Source organism: Nesoenas mayeri (genome assembly GCF_963082525.1).
Source record: "Nesoenas mayeri genome assembly, chromosome: 5".
Taxonomy (NCBI): domain Eukaryota; kingdom Metazoa; phylum Chordata; class Aves; order Columbiformes; family Columbidae; genus Nesoenas; species Nesoenas mayeri.
The window spans coordinates 12,224,925-12,247,451 of record NC_137548.1 but is presented as its reverse complement, the minus strand read 5'-3'; the positions used below and the strand labels follow the sequence as shown (position 1 = coordinate 12,247,451).

The window sequence follows — 22,527 nt, the reverse complement described above, 5'->3', positions numbered from 1 at the left end:
CTTGCTCATCATGAAAGTAAATTTAGCACAGGGAGTTTGGGGGAGTGTTCAGATGATCATTGCTTGCAGAATCAGTGGTACAAATTAATTCCATAAATTCCACAAAAGAAAATAAATATGGAAAGGCCATTACTAGAAAAGGAGGAATAATGGATATTCGGTGGAAAAAGCAGACTTAACTTTTCAAACAATTATCAGTACTGAAAGGAATTAGATAAATCTCCAAATAGGAAAGATGTACCTTTCCTACCGTAATATTTTCCTCTGTAACGCTTCTGTACCAACAGGCTTCAAGCCAAGAGGGATTATAGTGTGGTACATGGTGACATATATAGGTGATACATGGTCAGGTGGCAAAGATATAGGAAAAAAAGTCTGCAGTAGGAGTTGTCTTCCCTGTGGAATCTGTAGAAGTCTTCAGAAGAACTAAGGTAATTATATAAAGCTGACTTCCAGTGAGTGGTGGGGTTGGGGGGATTTGTAAGCCTGGGATCAGTATCTGACTAACTGACTTGAGTTAGAAATGTATTTGAGCTATAAATGAAGCCTTTGCTCACTGAAATAATAGCATGTTTTCTGCGTTGAGCTCAGAAGTAAACTCATCACATGTACTGCCAAGCTTAATCGTGAATCCAAAACTAGACATTGCAACAACTGAAAATTCAGTCCTACAGGTTACAAAGCTAGGGTCAAGTACCTCTCAATATAATGTTTTAAAATACTTGACAGTAGGGATATTGTTTTCTATATAAATACCTTATTGAGTTGCACACATGATCAGGGGGTGGGAGAGGTAGATTTAATCCTTTCTCTCTAAGGGAATTAAGCTTAAAGGCTTTGACCAACAACCATTTTGGCATCACTCGCTTGGTTTGGCTTTTTAGAAGTGGAAACAAAGGAGCTGGTGTGTAGTACAAGTATACTTGTGTTTGGAGGCTTGTTGATTTGTTTTGTGGAGACTATTTTAGTGCCTTGGGAACAGTACTTGCAGGAGATGGCTATGATTCCACATTATCCAGAGGATTGTTCTGGATCCCATTATGGGCCATCCATCTAAAAGTGGAGCATTTCTGCTCCTTGAGTTTTGTCCTTAACTGTGCATGGTGATTGCGGAGGTTCAGACTGCATATAGCTAATGAAGAAATGCCATTCTAATTACCATATTGCTGTCTCCCTGGGTTACAGTTGTATTTATATGATGAGACTAGGCTTGAGCTGCCTCTACCTTACAAAATAAAACTTCAATGTACTTTAAAAATTTGTATGAAAGATCTCTCAAGGGAGAATTCACTGTGGAGGTAAAGAAGATAGTATAATATATTATTCCTTCCTCACATAACTGAAGAGCAGCATGACTGCAGCCGGCTTTCTCTGAGCAGTGGTATTGGGACCACGTTCACAAGCAGAGGACTGTACATGCCTAATGTGAAGTTTCTGAAGCATTTACCCTGGAGTATTGGGAGCGGGCTCCCACTGCTTTGCTGCTGGGGAGAAGAGTGTCCACATAATCTGCCTTGAGCTATTTTAGGCATTTTTGTGATCCAGAAGACCACACTAGTGGGGTTCATGCTGGCACGAAGGCCTTGACATAGCAGGAAATTTTCTAGTACTCTGGCTTAAGAGTTAGAGATACACGAGGATTAGAGATGGGAAGGCAAGTGATTTCCCCTGACTGTTACTTGTTTGGCGGTTTTTGCTTTGTTTTTGCTCTGAAATGCTACCAAATTTTTTATTAAATATGGGGAAAACACAGCTGCCTTTTTTTTTTCCCCTGAAGTTGTTCCTTTTATTATGCAAAAGGTTTTCTTTCTACATATGTTATATGGCATTTGCCAGGAGCAAATCTTGTCTGACTTGACAAGCCCTAGTTCTAATTCTCTGAAATACTCATATTTACTTAAATTATAGGGGAAATGTGTCATATTGGTAGTCTTGCATTTTGGATGGCTAATTTCAATGGCTTCTCACATACCTGTGAGAAGGGCCAGGTCTTTGTGTAGCCAAGAAAAGGTCATTCATAATTAACTAGAGGTAGACCAAGGCAAACTATTTTGCACCCTGATGGAGTAAACTGAAGTGTTTTCTCTCCACAGGCTTTAACCGAGCATGAGAACCTGTGCAAAAAAGCTCCTTTGTCTTGTCTTTGCTTCAGTTTCCTTTAATTACATCATCTTCCTCCCACTCCCTTTGTCAAAATAGATAAGGCTAAAGTGACTAATGGAATACAAAGTGACCTACAATGGCTTTTAGTTGTGAGTAGCCTAGCATTTAAGTATCAGAATCCTAGACTTGTTTTTTTATGTCATGAAACCTTGCCACACATGGAGTATTTCTGGTTTTATAACCTACAATAAGATGAGACTTGTTGGGGGTTTTTGATGCTACTTTCTCTATAATTCAGTGGCAATGTATATAAATAATTACTTACTTGAGTTATTTCTTACCTCTGCCTTGCTTCCTTCACCTTCCTTACTTTAGTCTCCCGATACATACTTTTTTCCTGGCAGCAGTTTTACAGTAATGAAATGCTGTATCTTGCTTTTTAAGCTACAAAAATGTGACATTTTGGTGCAGCAGATGACTGCTGTTTTAGAAGAATGAGCATGTGAGCACTTGGAACCATAGCTTGAGCTGACCTCCTGAGAGAGGCCAAGCTATACTCAAGATGTATCTAGGTTGCTTAAGAGTATTATCAACACCGTTTTAGCAAACACACTGAAAGCCAGAATGTTCATTTAACCTGTGTTTTTTGAATGCTTGGCTTGTACTGTTAATTAGACCTGGATGTAAGTAGATCATTCTCCTCGCATTGGAAGGCAGTCAGGCAGGACCAGTACGGGTAGCCTTGGTGGAATTGAGACAGCCTAGCAAAGAGAGCTCTTTTTTTTTCATATGAAATGTAATCCTAACACATAACCTACATGTGTTAATAGAAAGATGATAGGGTGTGACCAAACTAGACTTTGGAAAACAGAAATAAGTGTGTTGTATTACACACTATCTTAGTAACTATATTCTGAAAATAGAATGTTCAGGTGAGTATCTACCGCTATTTATTTTTTTTTTTTTTTTTAAAAAGGGACTTTCTAATAAGGTTAGGGAGAGGGGGGGAATTAAATGGTTTTGGTTGGTTTTCAGTGAATCACCCCTGTCAGTTCTGGTGCTTATGATTGAAGCTGAATAGATCATTTTCCTTCCAGACAAGAATGTCTGATATTTCTATTACTTGAGAAATCAGTGGTTTTTTTGAAGTTAAACTCCTGAACATCTTAGGAGCCTACTTGAGCATAGGCATGCTTATTTCCCAGTAGAAATGGAGTATCTGTCTGGGGTTTCTGGATTCCTGGTATGCTAGCTGGAGATACAGGCTTTAATGCTGAGTTACACTGGTGAGGTGGCTTACAGATCAGTACTTTGGCAGGGCATCCTACCCCAGTGCTCTTGTGTCTTGTGCAGAACATCTGAACAGATCCTGGGCCTGGGGCTCTCTGTGCATTTGCACGATATCCACCTGAGGAAATGCATGTGAGGTTCGGTATGGTTGGTTTGCTTGGTTTTCTTTCTTGAGTGGTGACATCCCCTTCTCCTCCTCCCTATTAAAAAATAAAATAAAAAGGGGTTGGGGGTTCAGTCTGTGGATCACTCAATGGCCACAATATACTTTTTGGGAATCAGTGAAATTGCTCTGGAACCTCTCTGCCACCTCCCCTCTGCCAGGCACATTCAAATACCAGTGAGGACCAGGGCGGGGAGGGGAATAGTTTGGGCACTGAGGAACAGGATTGTCCATCTCAGCAGCAGTGAGCTAAGCTCCTACCAGCAGCCAAACAAATACACTGAGATATGGCAACTGAAAGTCCCCTTTGGTGCTTTCAGTCCCTCCTGTGTTATGTCCTTTGCTTTTGAGAAACAGTCCCTCAGAAGAGCGGGTTAACGGTTGGGTGCTGTGTCCACTGGTGTGTGAGCAGCCGGGCTGGCTGGAGGAGCTGGGGGGACAGAGCGCGGGGTGACAGGGCCGCTGTGTCTGCTTTGCCTTCCCTTCATGGGGAAAGATGGCATTTGTACCACCTATTCTTACGGCTTCTGGGTTTATTTTCAACATGCAATCAACCTTTTTATTCTTCGGACACACAGGCTCCGGGGCAGGTCTATCTTTCCAGGTTAATGGGGCGGCAGTAGCAAATCCCCATCTCACCCGGCCCCTGCTGCCAGGGGTGGGGGCAGAGGGGAGCGGCCCCTCCCCTTCCCTCGCCGCTCAGCTGCCGCTCCCGTTGCAGAACAAACGCTTTGTAAATAGGGGGCTGGATGGGGCACAGAGGAGAAGAAGCGGCCCGTTCCCTGGGCGAGGCTTCAGGGCCCCGCCCGCCCTCCGGCTCCCGCAGCGCCGGGCCGGCACCGCCCTTCCCCCGAGCGCCGCGGGCCCGGCCCAGCCCCGCCGGGATCTGCCGGGAGGCGGGCGGAGCCGCGGGCCGGACCCCGGAGCCTCCCGCTGGGCGGGGGGCGTGGCGGCCCGTCCTTCCCGGCCCGCCCTTCCCAGCGTCCCCCGCGGCGGCAGGCGGGCCAGTGCCGGGGCGGCGGCTGAGCGGGCGGAGCGCGGCGCGCCCGCCGCTGTCTGTGCCTCGGCATGTCCGACTCCGGCGGCGGTGGGGGCGGTGGCCCCGGCGGCGACGACGGCGGCATGGAGGTGTCGGGCTCGGCGGTGCAGAACGTGGCCGACGTGTCTGTGCTGCAGAAGCACCTGCGCAAGCTGGTGCCGCTGCTGCTGGAGGATGGCGGCGAAGCCCCGGCCGTGCTGGAGGCGGCGCTGGAGGAGAAGGGCGCCGTGGAGCATATGCGCAAGTTCCTCTCCGACCCGCAGGTGCACACGGTGCTGGTGGAGCGCTCCACCCTCAAAGGTGAGGCCACAGCCGGGGCCGCCGCCGCGCTGGCAAAATGGCGGCGGCGCCGCCGGTGCCCGCCCGGAGCTGCCGCCCTGCTGCGGGGTGGGAGGAGCGCGGAGCCGCCGCCGCCGGGACTCTCCGCTCGGGGAGGCGCCGGGCTGCCGCACTGCGGGCGGGGAGGCGGGGGAGGCCTCTCCGCGGGGCCGCTGTTACGCGAGGGCGGTGGCCGTGGCGCCCGGCCCGGCCTTCCCCGTTGTTCTTGTTGTGCGGGTGCGGGGCTGGAGCTGACGGGGGCGGCCCGGGGGCGGGCGCACGGCGGGGCTGCGGGCCCGGCGAGGCTGCAGGCCCCGCGGCCGGAGTGCTGCGGTGTCGGCCTGTTCCGCTGGGAAAGGCACCGAAAGTGCTTCGTCAGTGCGGCCTCCCTGCTGCTGCGGGAGTGAGCTGCTGCTTGGCCAGCTGAATGACCGGCCTCACACAGAACAGAAACAAACCTGCAGGGTGGGGCGAAGAAAGCGCACCTGAATCAGCCTGTAAAGAGTGCTTTTCCACGGTAAATTAGGAAGACTCTGAAGTTAATGAATCAAGATGTGGACCTTGCAATGTCTTTGTTTAGTTAGCAAAACCCGGAAGCCATGCTGCTTGTAAACGGTTCTCGAAAACCTCATTGAATGGTGCATTAAATATCACGGCTAAGTTGACGCTTTGACTTAAGAAACATCTTCGTCAGTTACATGTTACTGTCCCTGACTCGATTTGTTTCAAGAACGGCTTTTTATTGTCAACAGATCTGTTGTTAAGTAAGCACTTATTGTCCCAGAATCCATCCTAACAAACAATAGTAAAATATAACTAGGCTTCATTGATAACACACTTAGTATTAAACAAGACCTACAGTCTGTATATGGCTACATGCCTGCCAGTCTGACTTTGCAAAATTTCAGTATTAAAATTCCAAATCTCTACTCCTAGGGTGCTGTTGGGTCAGTCCCTATAGATGTGTATCAGAATATCATGCAGTCATACTTCATATTGCATTATTTAACATGTCAGCCGCTGCAGCGTAAGATACTGGATGTATGCCCTGCAGTTCCTGCACACTGAGGGAAACATGCACAAAATTCTTGTACTTGCTGACTGTTCACTGTGAATTTACACACAGGATGTTTTGAGCAACGTCTTATCTTGTGCCTGTTTCCACTAATTGTACCCTTCCTTCTCCTTCCAAAGTTTGAGACTTCTTTTTCAGGAGGGATAGTGCTAGAAATTTCTAGAGGGGAGAAAAAGAACAGTCTTTATGAATTCATGATACAGTGGTTAGTAAGATTTAAAGAAACATCCATTGGATGTTAATAGACTATACAGATGATTTCTAAATTTCCTTTTGTGTTTGGCCCATGAGGCTGGTTTTCCTTAGTTCAGGCTGGAAGTAATGAAAGATAATGGTGATCAGTTATCTCCAGACTTGTCGCATAGGTATATATGTATGGTTAAAAACAAATTGAGTCACTTATTATATGCTTTAAAAGCTAAATACCACTTTACTTTGGGTAGAAGGCATTCCCATCTATATCTTTGTGTTTAAAAGCAGTTACTTGGAAAGAGTGGATTATTTGATTGACAAGCGGTCTTCAGACTTAACAGATTCAGAGCATCCAGCACCATATGGAGCTCTTGTTTTTTCTGGCACTATTACAAACGGTATTATTATTGAAACTTGTGCATGGACTAGATTGTGTGAAGAAAATTGTTGAACACAAGTACAGTGAAAGAGAAGCCATATTTCTGAGAAATGAAACCTGCTCTGTGGTGTCGTGAGCTACACAGACTGTTGACAGCTTTTGTCCGGGTTCCCCTGAGGTCTGGTGCGTTGTTCTGTGCCCCGGCTTCTGGTGCTCGGCACTGCAAATATGACACCATGAGGCTGTGTCTCCTGTGAAGGGCCAAATGAAATGAAAGCGGGATAAGAGTCTGCTGTAATGTGGTCAGTGTGTCCCCAATGGGGAGTAACCTTCTGCACCGAAACCACTGCATTGCAGCACAAGTGCTGCCGTCCCCAGCAATTACGTCATCTGTGATACACTGGCTGCGGTAATGCCTGAGTACTTCCCATAGCTTGGGCTTTTTTTTGTTCAGAGACTCAATTTCCAAATCACTTCAAAAGAAAAAGTCTGAAAATACGAAGCAACCTTTAAAATGAAAAACCAGCTGTTTCCTATTCTCACTATTGGTGTATCTCTGCAAGTAAATGCACATTCTATATTGCAGATTTCTCTCTTAGAATGCGAGTTGCAGTTTGTTTGTTGTAATGTTTTATCATTTTTTTATAGCAAGCTAAAGAAAGTTAACGTGGCTTTGTTACAAAACAATTAACCCACTCTGAATCTGAGGGATATTGCAAGCTAAATTTAAGTTAGTGTAGAAATTAAAGGTTAAAAATATCTGGTAATAGCAGAAGATGGTTAAGAGAAAGCTGTAGATGCCTTAGAAATAAAATATTTCTCATATAGCGTATCTTTTGCAGAGGATGTGGGAGATGAAGGAGAAGAGGAAAAAGAGTTCATTTCCTACAGTATCAGCACTGACATTCATTATGGAATAAAATCAAACAGGTGAGTTAGTAAAATAGATCTTGACATTTTTACCCTGTGAATGCAAAACCTACACAAGCAGATTTACCTACTTTACCTACAAATTTACCTCCAATTCATGTAGTGCTTCATGCTTTTTTTTTCCAATTCTGAGAGGGCAATAGCTTTTCAAGGTGGAGGCTCTGATAAATAAGGTTGTATCACGAGGCTGAAAGGACTTGGGACTTATAGCTCTGAGGTTAAAGAAGCAAAGTCTTATTAATTTGGTGTACATGCAAATGTAACATACGCACCTTGGGTGCAGTAATCTTTGGTTATGCCTGACTCTTTCATATGTGTCACCTTTGTGCATATTTAACTCGGAAGCTTCATAAAATGTGTCCCTCTTTAGTGTGGCTGTACTGCAGAGTCCTTATTGATAGCTAAGTTTGGCTGATTACTGAAGTATAAAGATGTATTTATGGGAATGCTTGTATTCTTAGAAGAAAGATTATAGAGTATGATGATGCAGGATAGTGTTTGACTGCTGTGACGTAAACTCACAGTCAGATTAAAGCAATTCTAACTGTCACTTAAGTTTCAAATGTTTAGTTGGTAACTCTGTTCTCTGTTCTGCAGCCTGGCGTTCATTAAGCGCACACCAGTGATTGATGCCGACAAACCAGTGTCTTCTCAACTGAGAGTGCTCACGCTCAGTGAAGATTCTCCGTACGAAACATTACACTCTTTCATCAGCAATGCTGTTGCTCCCTTTTTCAAGTCCTATATCAGAGAATCTGGCAAAGCAGACAGGTAATTCACTATAAATACTGCAATTCTCTGCTAATGAATTCGAAGAGGTGTTTAATGAAAAAAAAAAAAAGATGTTCAAGGCAAGTAATGTGAAATTCTTTAAGCACACAGTTGCATACGATGCTGTTGCTGACTCTGGGGAAGTGGTTAGGATGGCTTAAATGTGTTGTGGATGGTTTTTGGTTTGGCTTTTTATATGGAAACAACTGTGGTTTTTTTCAGGGATGGAGATAAGATGGCTCCTTCAGTGGAGAAGAAGATTGCAGAACTTGAAATGGGCCTCTTGCATCTGCAGCAGAACATTGAAATTCCGGAGATTAGTCTGCCAATTCATGCTACCATTACTAATGTTGCCAAGCAGTGTTACGAACGTGGAGAGAAACCAAAGGTTACAGATTTTGGTGAGAAGGCTGAGGATCCTTTATTCCTCAACCAGCTACAATCTGGAGTCAACCGCTGGATTAGAGAGATACAAAAGGTACAAAAAAAAAGTACTAGACTATGTGATAAGAACTTCTGTGTAGTACAGTGTAGGTTCTTCACAGTTTAACTGGTAAAATACTTCTCCATGCGGGATACTCTGAAGATCTGAGACCAGTTTTCTGAGTCACCAGAGATGCTAGTCTAAATTAGACTAAGTCTAATTCTAGATGAAGCTAAGCCTAGTCTAAATTTAAAGTCTAGTGTAAATTGTTCTGCAGGTAGCTGAAAGCACGACTGTTTTCTCTCTGTTGTAATAGACTCATGTAACTGGCAATAACCTCATGAAGTTTGTAACTATTATTCAAATCTTTACAGCAGATTAAGAGTAACAGGTTCTTGTTTGATTTTGTTATTTCCCCGGATGCACCCAGAACGACTTCAGAACGCTTGCTCCAGTCCTGTCATGTAGTCTCTCGTACTCCTGCCTGTTACTTCTCAAAAGAACTCTGCTGTTCTGCTGTCACCCAGAAATAGCAGCTCAGATACTATTCTGGCTTTTTTTCATCCATGGTCTCATGGAAGAACGGTGTTTTTTCTTACTCCAGAACATAAAACATTTGTTTTCTTGCCTAGCTCATCTGTCATTAACTAGAATACAGACATCAATCAGGAAAGCAGACAGGTGACCTTTTTAGGCTACACTGAAGATGTTACCTGAAGGTCCTAAACGCTGACCTTTAGGACCACTGGAATTTGATGCTGTTTGTGCTGCGGTTCCTACACTTCTCACAGAATGAGTGCCAAAACTGTCTGATGTTAGATTATTAAAACCTAGTAGATGTTACGTGCTTCAATTGTATTTAGCAATAGGGCAAGTTTTTACAGTTGAAGCATATAAATTAAATGCTTTTCTCCCTCTCTTCCTAATACTTTTAAGGTGACCAAATTAGATCGAGATCCTGCATCAGGCACTGCATTACAGGAGATAAGCTTCTGGTTAAATTTGGAACGGGCGCTGTATCGCATTCAGGAAAAACGTGAAAGTCCAGAAGTTCTTCTAACTCTGGATATTCTGAAACATGGCAAACGTTTTCATGCAACTGTCAGCTTCGATACAGACACAGGTAAAATGTCTGTTCAAGACAATTTTTCACAACTGTCCTACAGAACTTAAGCTGTTATGAAATTTGAATGTTGTGGTACAAAGAAGAGTGCTGTTTAGAGTCTAATTAAAGCTGTTGTCTTATATAGATTTGATTAATGAAATGAAAAGTTCTATTCAAAATCTTTTCTGTTACTTTTAGGTCTAAAACAGGCTCTAGAAACGGTGAATGACTATAATCCACTGATGAAAGACTTTCCACTGAATGACTTACTATCTGCTACTGAGCTGGACAAAATAAGGCAGGCCCTTGTTGCGATATTTACCCACTTGAGAAAAATCAGAAACACAAAATACCCGATACAAAGGGCATTGCGTTTAGTGGAAGCTATTTCAAGAGATCTGAGCTCTCAGCTGCTTAAAGTGTTGGGAACCAGGAAACTGATGCATGTTGCCTATGAAGAATTTGAAAAGGTATGTTCATGGTTTTCTTATACTGGCAGCTGTATTTTTGCATCATGGCACTGGTGGATGTAATTTTGCATCAAATAGTGACTTTCAGGAAGCATTTCATTTGGGAGCTAAAATTCCTATTCTGAAATTCTCTCCAGGTAATGGTTGCATGCTTTGAAGTTTTCCAAACCTGGGATGATGAATATGAGAAGCTACAAGTTCTGCTGAGAGATATTGTGAAAAGAAAAAGGGAAGAGAACTTGAAGATGGTGTGGCGAATCAATCCTGCTCATAGGAAGCTCCAGGGTCGCCTTGATCAAATGAGGAAATTCAGGCGTCAGCATGAGCAGCTGAGGGCGGTTATTGTGAGAGTCTTGCGACCTCAGGTAATATTCTCAGTCATTATCAGACAGAAAACCTGTGCAGCTTCTTCAACAGCGTTCAATTTCACGAGTGTTGGCTGTTGCTTTAAAAAGTTACAACACAGAACTAATCTAACATTCTCTCTTGCTGTCTGCTTTCCAAAATAGTCTGGTTTTGAACCCTTGCTAATAGGCTTAGCTGTAATGCTCCTGATACTTCCACACTGCATGACCATGCTCATGTTACTAGACACAGCAAGTCCAGACTTAATGTAGAGGAGATTAATAAGTGTGCAAATACTTGAGTTTAGCTAAACCACAGTGGAAAATGAGATTATGCTGCACAGTAGGGGAAGTTTGTGAAATAACTGTTGCCCCAGTCCTAGTAGAACTTAAACTTGAAACGTCTGAAGGCTTGTTAAGGATTTGGTACTAATTTGTAGATTTTTTGCAATGCTTGTTAGAACACTAGGTTTAGCTATTTGTAGGTAAAGTTTGAAGCACCCAACTTGCTAAACTCTGATTTTAATGCAGGTAACTGCTGTTGCCCAGCAAAATCAAGGAGAGGTCCCTGAACCACAGGATATGAAAGTAGCAGAAGTCCTTTTTGATGCTGCAGATGCTAATGCGATTGAAGAAGTCAATCTTGCTTATGAGAATGTTAAGGAAGTGGATGGGTTAGATGTTTCCAAAGAAGGTACAGAAGCCTGGGAGGCAGCAATGAAACGATACGATGAAAGAATTGATAGAGTTGAAACACGAATAACGGCCCGTTTGAGAGACCAGCTTGGTACAGCAAAGAATGCCAATGAAATGTTCAGAATCTTCTCTCGGTTTAATGCTTTGTTTGTCAGACCTCACATTCGCGGTGCCATTCGTGAATACCAAACACAATTGATCCAGCGCGTTAAAGATGACATTGAGTCTCTTCATGACAAATTTAAAGTACAATACCCACAGAGTCAAGCTTGTAAAATGAGTCACGTTCGTGACTTGCCGCCTGTGTCTGGGTCTATAATTTGGGCAAAGCAGATTGACAGACAGCTCACTGCTTACATGAAGCGTGTTGAGGATGTCCTTGGCAAAGGCTGGGAGAACCACGTGGAAGGTCAGAAGCTAAAGCAGGATGGAGATAGCTTTCGCATGAAGCTCAACACTCAGGAGATCTTTGATGACTGGGCAAGAAAAGTTCAGCAACGCAATCTTGGTGTGTCTGGTCGTATTTTCACCATCGAAAGCACTCGTGTCAGAGGTCGAACTGGAAACGTCTTGAAACTGAAAGTCAACTTCCTCCCAGAAATAATTACACTTTCAAAAGAAGTCCGAAACCTGAAGTGGCTTGGTTTCCGTGTTCCACTAGCGATTGTCAACAAAGCTCACCAAGCAAACCAGCTCTATCCATTTGCTATTTCCCTCATTGAGAGTGTCCGTACATATGAACGGACATGTGAGAAAGTAGAAGAGCGCAACACTATCTCACTTCTGGTTGCTGGCTTGAAGAAAGAGGTGCAGGCTTTGATTGCAGAAGGAATTGCACTTGTGTGGGAATCATACAAACTTGATCCGTATGTACAGCGCTTAGCTGAGACTGTCTTCAGTTTCCAGGAAAAGGTTTGTTTTATCTTTCAAATTCTGCAAAGTTTGTACATTTATACTTCAGTAGTGGGGGGTTAACCAGAAGTGGAATCAGAAAGCTGATGACCTGTTTGATAGCTCTTTGGTTAAGAAGCTGGTTGAGTTGGCACCAACTGGCCAGCTGAATGGATCTTTTAGTGCTACTAAAATTGGTAGACTTGCTGCATGCAAATAAAGAGAAGCGACTAGCCATTACTGCATAGTTATTGGTGCCTCTATCTAACCTGTCAAACTAAACATCCTACTTTTCCTAAACCATTTTAGGTGGATGATCTGCTCATTATTGAAGAGAAAATAGACCTGGAAGTGAGATCATTGGAAACATGCATGTATGATCACAAGACTTTCTCCGAAATCTTAAACAGAGTTCAGAAAGCTGTGGATGACTTAAATCTTCATTCATATTCAAATTTGCCGATCTGGGTCAATAAATTGGATATGGAGGTAGGTTTGAGGTCAAGAAGTAGTATAAATTTAGAGGAAGCTTGTTGATCAGGTTCAAAATGAGTTTTGATTACACTCTTCATGGGTACCCAGGAAAAAATTCTTTCTCTCCATTTTCTGCACACTGAAAATGCACTGGAATTTTCAGAAGATGCAAGACCTGTTTGGTTTTAGCTTTTGATTTTTGGGATCAATGAATTCAAGGGGAGTTTTTTCCTTTGAAGAAAATAGTTTGGTACAGCTTGACTGCCTAGAAGGTGCTGGGGTGCGAGGTAGATAAAGAATGGTCAAAATCAGCTGTGCTGGTAGCAAAGATTCATTACCTTCGTATTGTTTGGTTCTGCCGGTTAAGTTTCAGGTTATTGGACACTAGACCAACTTCAAAGCAGTTAAAGTTGTTTAATTCCGCTTAAGTCCATGAGGACTTGAGAAGCTTTGAATTGATATTCAGTGAAAATTTTCCAAACCTCTTAAACCTCTTTAGTAACTTAGTAAAGGAGCATGCTATGGTGCCTGGTGTCAGAATATATCGATAGTTGGAATCTTTACGCAGTGAATATGTAGCTTTTTCCTCCAATGTGGCTTAATTTCTTTAGATTGAAAGAATCCTGGGAGTTCGTTTGCAGGCTGGACTGAGGGCCTGGACCCAAGTTCTTCTTGGACAAGCAGATGACAAAGCAGAAGTTGACATGGACACAGATGCTCCTCAAGTGAGCCATAAGCCTGGTGGTGAACCCAAGATCAAAGTAAGTTTTGTCGGGGGGCTTTTTTGTTGTTTTTTCCCTTACTGTCAGTTACTTAATGCAAGAATTATATCTGAAGCTTATATGGGAGATAAATTCTTTTGCATCTAGTTTTGGAGGAATACCTTCCTTCTCCCATTTAAGTGCAAGCTGATTTTTCAAAAATGTGCTGCTTCTTGAAGTCCAAAATTCTTGTCTGCTTGTAGTAGTATCTGCCAGTAAAACTGAGTGTGTTACTGTTTCTGCAGAACATTGTACATGAACTGAGAATAACCAACCAGGTGATATACTTGAATCCACCAATTGAAGAGTGTAGATACAAACTTTATCAAGAAATGTTTTCTTGGAAGATGGTAATCCTGTCACTACCAAGAATTCAAAGTCAGAGGTATCAGGTAAGTGTAATGAAGTCTGAACAATTATTTTAACTTCGCAATTAATTGTGCTCAATGTATTAGTCTGTTGCTCAAAGATTGAATCTGACTGCCCTGGAAATTCATGTATATCACACATGTAATTGTGGTCCTTAGGTTGGAGTGCATTATGAGCTGTCTGAGGAAGAAAAATTCTATCGTAATGCTTTGACAAGGATGCCTGATGGCCCTGCAGCTTTGGAGGAGTCATACTCTGCTGTCATGGGAATTGTGACTGAAGTGGAGCAGTATGTCAAGGTAGGAGGCTGACACCTTGTACTGCTACAACTGAAATGAACGTGGGTTTTCCTCTCAGTTTTCCTAGGGGTTTAGAGGATGTCTTTTAGAATATACTGGAGAAGTTCTGAACATTGTGTAATACCTCAACTAGGTTTGGCTGCAGTACCAGTGTCTGTGGGATATGCAGGCTGAAAACATCTACAACCGTCTTGGAGAAGACCTGAATAAGTGGCAAGCCCTTTTAGTTCAGATAAGAAAGGCAAGAGGAACGTTTGACAATGCAGAAACCAGAAAGGAATTTGGACCTGTCGTCATAGACTACGGCAAGGTAAGAAATTGTAATAATTGTTTGTGATAAATGCATTAAATTTCAAAATGGATGTTTAACAGAAAATAGTAAGGCCAACAAATTACTATTATATAACTTTATTCAATTGTAGGTACAATCAAAGGTGAACTTGAAATACGACTCCTGGCACAAGGAAGTGCTCAGCAAATTCGGCCAAATGCTTGGTCAGAATATGACAGAGTTTCATTCACAAATTTCTAAGGTAAGACAAGTCCAAACTCCAGTTTTTCACTTCTGGATCAACTGTTCTAGACTTCTAAAACATTGATTTGTGCCCCAAACAGTCCCGTCAAGAACTGGAGCAGCATTCAGTGGACACTGCCAGCACATCGGATGCAGTGACATTCATCACATATGTGCAGTCCCTGAAACGTAAAATCAAGCAGTTTGAGAAGCAAGTTGAGGTATGTTGTCTTGCTAATGATTCTTACTTCTGGAAAAGTCAGGCACCCTTAAGGTGCAGCTTCATGATATTGAAGTTTTCTTGAGAACAGACTTGAACTTAATATCCTGAGGAATCCTGTGAACTCTGTAGTGACAATTTGTTAAAGTATATTGAGTATTTAGCCTTGCGACTTAAGTTAGTTTTGTCCTTTTAACTTAACAATTGTGTCTCTTGTAGCTTTATCGCAATGGTCAGCGCTTGCTTGAGAAACAAAGGTTCCAGTTTCCATCCTCTTGGCTCTACATTGACAATATTGAAGGAGAATGGGGTGCCTTCAATGACATCATGCGTAGAAAGGATTCTGCCATTCAACAACAAGTAGCAAATTTGCAGATGAAGATAGTTCAAGAGGATCGTGCAGTGGAGAGCCGAACAACTGACTTGCTAACAGACTGGGAGAAAACAAAGCCTGTAACAGTAAGTAGTGATGTTTAGTACTCATCCAGCAAGTGAGGCAGATACTCTGCATTCCGTAAGAAGCAGGCAATTTATTTTTATGGGGTTATTTTGTAGTTTTTCATTTTAAATGATGGTAAAAGTCTTTTTTGAGGGTTCTATAATAATTTGCTAATGCACATTTATTTTTTTCTGGGGAAGTGGCAGAGGGAGATTTACCCTTAAAATGTAGGCCTGTTAGGTGCAAAAAGCAAGATTATTTTAGTTAGTTCAGCTTTGGCTGAAACAAGAGATATGTTGGAGGCATGCGTGTAGCAGGATTCGTAAGCAAGCTGCTTTATTGTCCCACCCCTTCCTTTTTTTAATCTGAAGTGATTTTTAGTAAAGCCAAAAACTGCATGTAAAAGTTGGATGAGAGTTACTCTGGATTATTATGTAGCCTTATTGTCAGCAAACTGGAAATGAAAAAAGAATGGCAGACCAACATTTAGTATTTAGTGCATGTTTTTAACTTAGCTTCAACTTGATTGTAGGGGTTTTGGATTAATGTGTCCCATGCAAACTTTAGGGAAACCTGCGTCCAGAAGAGGCTCTTCAAGCTCTTACCATTTACGAAGGAAAGTTTGGTAGGCTGAAAGATGATCGTGAGAAGTGTGCAAAGGCCAAGGAAGCTCTGGAACTGACAGATACAGGACTCCTCAGTGGCAGTGAAGAGCGCGTCCAGGTACAAGTTGTTCACACAACTACTTGTTTTGTTCAGTTCCATCTCATTTTCCATTAAGAGAGTGACTTGTAGCCTATAATGTACTAGTGTCAAGACACAGTCTCCACACTTACACAGTTCTAGCCGTAAGAGGTTGTCTGTTATCTCTTGCTTGCCTGTCTTATTCTCATGAAGCTGTTATGTGACCTGAAATGCAAAAATCTCATCTGGGTCACGTGTCATTGCAGTTCTGTTGATCTGTCAAGCTGTCTTAATGTTTTTGGCATGTTAAAAATATTCTTTTTAACTCCCTCATGCTAATGACTTTGAAGAAATTAGGAATAACTGCTGATATTTGACATATTCTTTACTATAGGTAGCCCTTGAAGAGCTGCAGGATCTCAAAGGCGTCTGGTCTGAACTCTCTAAGGTCTGGGAACAGATTGATCAAATGAAAGAACAACCCTGGGTTTCAGTACAGCCTCGCAAGGTATTTAACTTCTGTATACATAAACAATGTAACTACTGTAAGTCTGTGCAGATTAAGAACTAGAATTGTTGAGACAGACGTGCTCAATTATGAATTGTTACGTTTCAGATCGTTTAGATACCTTTTTCAGTATCTCATGAGTGTGTTTCTTCTCATGCTATGCTAAAAAAACTCACAGGGTTTGTCACAACCTAAATAATATGGGGGGGGACTTAGACAGTTTCAGTAGTTTTGAAATTGAAACTGGACTGAGTGACTGCATCTACAGAGAAGAAACTGTGCTATTCTTAAATGGGCTTTTGGTCCTCAATAGGGAAACTTCATTATATGGTTGGTTGAACAGCATCAGTTTTAGTTCAGTGCTCAGGAAGCAGAGAGGAAGAAGAATGCCAAGCCATAAAGTGCCTGTGACAATACTATTTCATAAATCTTAGCTAGACCTATAAAATAACGTTATCAGCTATAGAGTAACCACATCTTATGCAAATACATATAATTCAGAAAGAGCTAGACTGTAGAAACCATCTTATTAGAGAGATGAGTTTACAGTTGTCTATATATATATATATATATATCTATCTCATACCACTATGTGTACAGCACTTGCAGAGAAAGCTTTCATTGCTTTTATGTTATTGACAGCTTCGACAAAACCTAGATGGTCTGCTGAACCAACTGAAAAACTTCCCTGCCCGCTTGCGACAGTATGCATCCTATGAGTACGTTCAGAGACTTCTGAAGGGCTACATGAAGGTAAGTTATACTCATTTCTAAAACGCGTGTATTCTATAGTTCAAGTTCAAGGATATAACTTGCTTTCTTGTCTTTTGTAGATAAACATGTTAGTTATTGAACTGAAATCGGAGGCACTTAAAGATCGTCACTGGAAACAGCTGATGAAAAGGCTTCACGTTAACTGGGTTGTCTCAGAGCTGACCCTCGGTCAGATCTGGGATGTTGATTTACAGAGAAATGAAGCAATCGTCAAAGATGTACTGCTGGTGGCTCAGGGAGAAATGGCTTTGGAAGAGTTCTTGAAACAGGCTAGTATCAGCTCTTGTATGTATGCACGTAATAGCAAATGAAAGCCTTGCTGTCGGGTGACTGACGCTTGTGTAGTAAACTTGTCAATCTAAGCTGTTGATACAAGTGCAGAAACTCCATGGAACGCTGTTTTGGGGAACAGCTTAAAGCTATGCAAGCTTCCTCTGATGAAACCTGGATTATATGGGACAAGCAGTCCTTGATCATGACTGCAAAGACCCCACCTTGTTTAAGTTTTACCTAGCTGCATCATATTCTCAATATTTTTAACAAAAGCATGAGCATAAACCCAGAATCCTTGAGTAAAAAAAGTAAAATCTGATTACTGAAATACATTTGTAACTATACTGGAGCAGAAATGATTGATGTGATATCTTAAACTTTTTTTTCTTCAGATCAGAGAAGTGTGGAACACTTATGAACTGGACTTGGTCAATTACCAGAACAAATGTCGTTTGATTCGTGGATGGGATGACCTTTTCAACAAAGTAAAAGAGCACATTAACAGCGTGTCTGCTATGAAGCTATCACCGTACTACAAGGTAAGATGCAGAACAAAGCTAAAGAATCTTAATTTAATCCTGCTTTCCTCTCTTGGTTAGCTTATATATTTGTCAGCAAGGCTTGTATTTGCTGTTTAAGTTGACAGACAATTAATTGTATATGCATACTTTGTAACTCTCAAACAACTGTTTGAGCTAAAAGTTATTAGCAGTCAAACCCCTGATACTATTAAAATGAATATTAATGCATTGTTTAAACTTTAGGTATTTGAGGAAGATGCCCTTAGCTGGGAAGACAAGCTGAACCGTATCATGGCACTCTTTGATGTCTGGATAGATGTCCAAAGGAGATGGGTCTACCTGGAGGGTATCTTTACTGGCAGTGCAGACATCAAGCACTTGCTGCCCGTGGAGACCCAGCGGTTCCAGAGGTAACTTTTTGATTGCTTTGCTCTTTTCTTCTTGCCTCCCTTGAGGCATCGAATGGACAGGCCTGCAGCTTAATGACTTCAGTGTAGTATTCTCTTGAGTTGAAATATTAACTGAATTCTTACCTGATCCAGCTGGATTACAGCCCTGCTGTAGGTGTAAGTTCATCAAGCAAATAAATATGGCAAGAGGTGCATGTAGCCAACTGTGATAGACAAAGGTTTATAATAAACAGGTTAATGGACAAGTTTTTTGTGACTGAGATTCAGGTGTTTTTTCTTGCAAGATCCAGTCAGCTACCTCAAGGATTTTCCTGGCATTGTGGCTGCAACAAGCAGGCTGATTTTTGTTGCCTCAGCCTTTAGTTTCATCCTTCAAACATCATTTTCTTCCTCTACTTAAAATTGCTCAGATTTGTGTGTCTCTTGAGGAAATTAAGATAAGCAGACCTTCAGCAGTAGAACTGATAGACTGAACATTGCAAACAAGTTAGATTTTATTGTTGTGGACTTGAGGTGGCTGAAGAGCTATTTTGAGAATTCAGCCTGTGGTCATGTAGAGACAAGTGGCCATTTAGAGACAAATAACGTCGGGGTTCTGCAGGTCTGTGGTTACTGAGTTTGCACTAACGTACTGTATTATTTTACTTGCAGCATCAGCACTGAATTTTTGGCACTCATGAAAAAAGTGTCCAAATCTCCACTAGTGATGGATGTTCTTAACATTCAGGGAGTTCAGAGGTCACTAGAGAGACTGGCAGACTTACTTGGGAAGATACAGAAGGCACTGGGAGAATACTTGGAAAGGGAGAGGTCCTCTTTCCCTCGGTAAGGAGTTGACTGTAGTTGACTCTTGAGATAATTTGATATTTCTGTGCAGGAATTGGTGTACTGTTCCATAAAGCCTCTCCCAATTTTTATGTATTGCATGCATGTAAGATGTTACAACCACTTAAATCTATGTTGTCTAAATACAGAATTCAGTTTACAGCTGCTTCTCAGGAAGTGAGTCTATAACTTCCCTTATTTGACCATCTGTGGCTGGTTGTAGGATTCAGATATTGCTGAAGGAACCGCTGCAGCTGATTTCTGTGAACTTGTAGGTTCAATTTTGAACTGCTTAATTCTGGCATTTAATTGAAGGACAGTGTGTAAACTGTCACAAACCAGTATTTAAGTCATTGGTTCTGACTTACCAGTAGTTCTCAAGTACAGGGTGTTTCAAAAAGATAGACCCAATTTGAAATCACTGTATCTTTGAAATTTGGTCCATCTATTTGAAACACCCTGTAGTTTGTTATTTAGCATGAGAGAGTAAGGGTGAGCGAGGTACTGGGTGGGAGTTCTTCCTGCCTAATAGACTTAATGTCAGGCTCTACTGTGGATATTTCAGGGATGGATGGCTTATGAAAATGATCCACACTTTTGTATGGTGCGGACCACGTGAACTGAGACTTAATCTTAGAACTGAAATGTAACTTTCAGCAAATTTATGGTTTGTGCACTCTTGCAGTGTTGGGGAAATGAGTGTCAATAACTCCTGTATAGCAACAATCTATGAAGCATAAATAAATTAAAAGTGATAGTTGGAGTGCTGATATAGATCTAATTTTATGTAATTATTAGGTTTTATTTTGTTGGTGATGAAGACTTGCTTGAAATTATTGGAAACAGCAAAAATGTTGCTAAGCTGCAGAAACACTTCAAGAAGATGTTTGCTGGTGTTTCCAGCATTATTCTCAATGAAGATAACTCTGTGGTTCTTGGGATATCCTCACGTGAAGGAGAGGAGGTATAGCTGCAGTGTTTCTTTTTAAATAAAATTCTGAAAATAAGTGAACGTGGGCTGACTTAAACTAATTCTTGCAGGTGCTGTTCAAAACACCTGTCTCCATCACAGAACATCCCAAGATCAATGAGTGGCTCACTCTGGTTGAGAAAGAAATGAGAGTGACCCTTGCTAAGTTGCTTGCAGAATCCGTTACTGAAGTAGAAATCTTTGGAAAAGCAACTTCAATTGATCCAGCAGTCTACATCTCTTGGATTGACAAATACCAGGTATCAATGTGGAACACTTTAGCATCTTGCAGCTTTGTTACTTCAGTGAGGAAAACTATCTGATGAGGATTTTTGTCGCACAGGCTCAGCTTGTTGTCCTGTCGGCCCAGATTGCATGGTCTGAGAATGTCGAGTCAGCCCTCAATGGTGTGGGTGGAGTTGGAGACAACAGCCCTCTCCACTCCGTGCTAGCTAACGTTGAGGTCACGCTCAATGTCCTCGCAGACTCTGTGCTGATGGAGCAGCCGCCCCTTCGCAGAAGGAAACTGGAGCACTTAGTAAGTAAAAACTTCCTTTCTTTTTCTGGTTAGCAGGTGATGATTTTTAGAAGTTTAATGAAATGGTTGCTTAGTCTAAGACTTACTTTTCCCAGGAAAAAGTTTAAGCAACTGCATCAAGCCCTGATGCTGTAGATGGTGTTAGTTTTTTGCTCTAGTCAGCTTAATGCATAGTAGCATATTATAGACTAGCTTACCGAACTGATCTTCAAACTAGCTTTTCCATATATGGAAGTTACTGATTTCTTTATTCAAAAATAAGCTATCTCATTAAGCTGCATATTATTTATTGTATGATTTTGTTTGTAGATAAGGATTGAGATCAGGGCAGGGGGAAAGAGAATATCATCCTGGATTATTGTTACAGATTTTTAGAAGGAAATACATGGTCTGTTTTATGAGTACTTGTCTTCATAGCTTCTGGCAAATAGAATACCTGGTTTAGTAGTGTCATGGATTAGCACACTAACTGACCGGAGTGCTTTGCCAAAAGCCAGGGAAGTCCTTAACAAGAGCAGTTAACATTGGTAGTTTTGTCATCGTAACAACAGATTTTAAGGCAGAGCCTGTTGATAGGTCGTGATTTCAAAATGATGGCTAATCTGAAAAGCTATAGGATTCCCACTGTTATTAACAGTGGCTTGTATTGCTGTGGTCTTAAGAAGTTCCTTCATTGTCCAGATCACTGAGCTGGTGCACCAGAGAGATGTTACAAGATCACTGATCAAAAGCAAGATTGACAACTCCAAATCCTTTGAGTGGCTCAGCCAGATGCGGTTCTACTTTGACCCGAAGCAGACAGATGTGTTGCAACAGCTCTCCATTCAGATGGCAAATGCCAAATTCAATTACGGTTTTGAGTACCTTGGTGTTCAGGATAAGCTAGTACAGACCCCGCTTACTGACCGCTGTTACCTGACCATGACACAAGCCCTGGAGGCAAGACTTGGAGGATCACCATTTGGTAAGCTTGTACTAAAGTACAATAAAAACCTGAGACAAATATAAAAGCTCTTACCCTCTCTAATATATAGTTCTAAAATGAACATGCAGAACACTTATAACTAAGATACTAAAGAACAAAACAGTCTTTTGGGGGAAGTTGTAATAGTTTTCGGTTTCACTGAACCCTCTTGTCAGGGACTATCAGAATCAGCACACTGGCCAATTACATGAGTAGGTGGTGGTACCTCAGGTGATAAACACTAATACGTGTCTGTCCCACTTCAAAAATAGGTCCTGCTGGTACTGGTAAAACAGAATCTGTCAAGGCTCTTGGACATCAGCTTGGCCGCTTTGTGTTGGTTTTCAACTGTGATGAAACATTTGACTTCCAGGTAAGCTGCTTGATTAAAAAAAGTAGGCTTTGCTAACAAGCAATATGAGTCTTTCTGTAAGTCTTAACTGAGCTGGTATCTGTATACAGCACTGTATGAAGTGCACTTCTCTGCTCCCTTTGCCTGTGCATATGCAAAAATGATCATGCAACTTCAGTAAATTTTCCCCTCTGTGCGCAGGCAATGGGACGCATCTTTGTGGGACTTTGCCAAGTGGGTGCATGGGGCTGCTTTGATGAGTTCAACAGACTGGAGGAGCGTATGCTGTCAGCTGTTTCACAGCAAGTTCAGTGCATCCAGGAAGCCTTGCGAGAGCATTCCAACCCCAACTATGACAAGAGTATGTAGTTGTTCATTCCTAATGGTGTTGTACAGCATTTCTAACATCCCTCATGATGTTTTGTTGCTCAGTTATATTCCT

The 22,527-nt window shown here is 42.0% G+C and overlaps 1 protein-coding gene across 1 annotated transcript in view; it reads left to right on the top strand.

Annotated features, from left to right (window-relative positions):
- The first annotated feature begins 4,581 nt into the window (after positions 1-4,581).
- Positions 4,582-22,527, top strand: part of DYNC1H1 (dynein cytoplasmic 1 heavy chain 1) — a 44,137-nt gene continuing 26,191 nt past the window's right edge. The window contains exons 1-29 of the mRNA XM_080344804.1: positions 4,582-4,895; positions 7,402-7,489; positions 8,087-8,260; positions 8,483-8,738; positions 9,621-9,807; positions 9,988-10,259; positions 10,397-10,624; positions 11,135-12,211; positions 12,500-12,679; positions 13,276-13,425; positions 13,671-13,817; positions 13,953-14,093; positions 14,227-14,403; positions 14,516-14,626; positions 14,709-14,828; positions 15,047-15,286; positions 15,834-15,989; positions 16,345-16,458; positions 17,101-17,211; positions 17,292-17,501; positions 17,898-18,044; positions 18,270-18,436; positions 19,088-19,261; positions 20,060-20,225; positions 20,303-20,491; positions 20,575-20,769; positions 21,451-21,733; positions 22,006-22,106; positions 22,287-22,446. Coding sequence (XP_080200930.1) covers positions 4,625-4,895; positions 7,402-7,489; positions 8,087-8,260; positions 8,483-8,738; positions 9,621-9,807; positions 9,988-10,259; positions 10,397-10,624; positions 11,135-12,211; positions 12,500-12,679; positions 13,276-13,425; positions 13,671-13,817; positions 13,953-14,093; positions 14,227-14,403; positions 14,516-14,626; positions 14,709-14,828; positions 15,047-15,286; positions 15,834-15,989; positions 16,345-16,458; positions 17,101-17,211; positions 17,292-17,501; positions 17,898-18,044; positions 18,270-18,436; positions 19,088-19,261; positions 20,060-20,225; positions 20,303-20,491; positions 20,575-20,769; positions 21,451-21,733; positions 22,006-22,106; positions 22,287-22,446 — 5,992 coding nt within the window. The 5' untranslated portion in view covers positions 4,582-4,624. The remainder of the gene's footprint in view (positions 4,896-7,401; positions 7,490-8,086; positions 8,261-8,482; positions 8,739-9,620; positions 9,808-9,987; positions 10,260-10,396; positions 10,625-11,134; positions 12,212-12,499; positions 12,680-13,275; positions 13,426-13,670; positions 13,818-13,952; positions 14,094-14,226; positions 14,404-14,515; positions 14,627-14,708; positions 14,829-15,046; positions 15,287-15,833; positions 15,990-16,344; positions 16,459-17,100; positions 17,212-17,291; positions 17,502-17,897; positions 18,045-18,269; positions 18,437-19,087; positions 19,262-20,059; positions 20,226-20,302; positions 20,492-20,574; positions 20,770-21,450; positions 21,734-22,005; positions 22,107-22,286; positions 22,447-22,527) is intronic.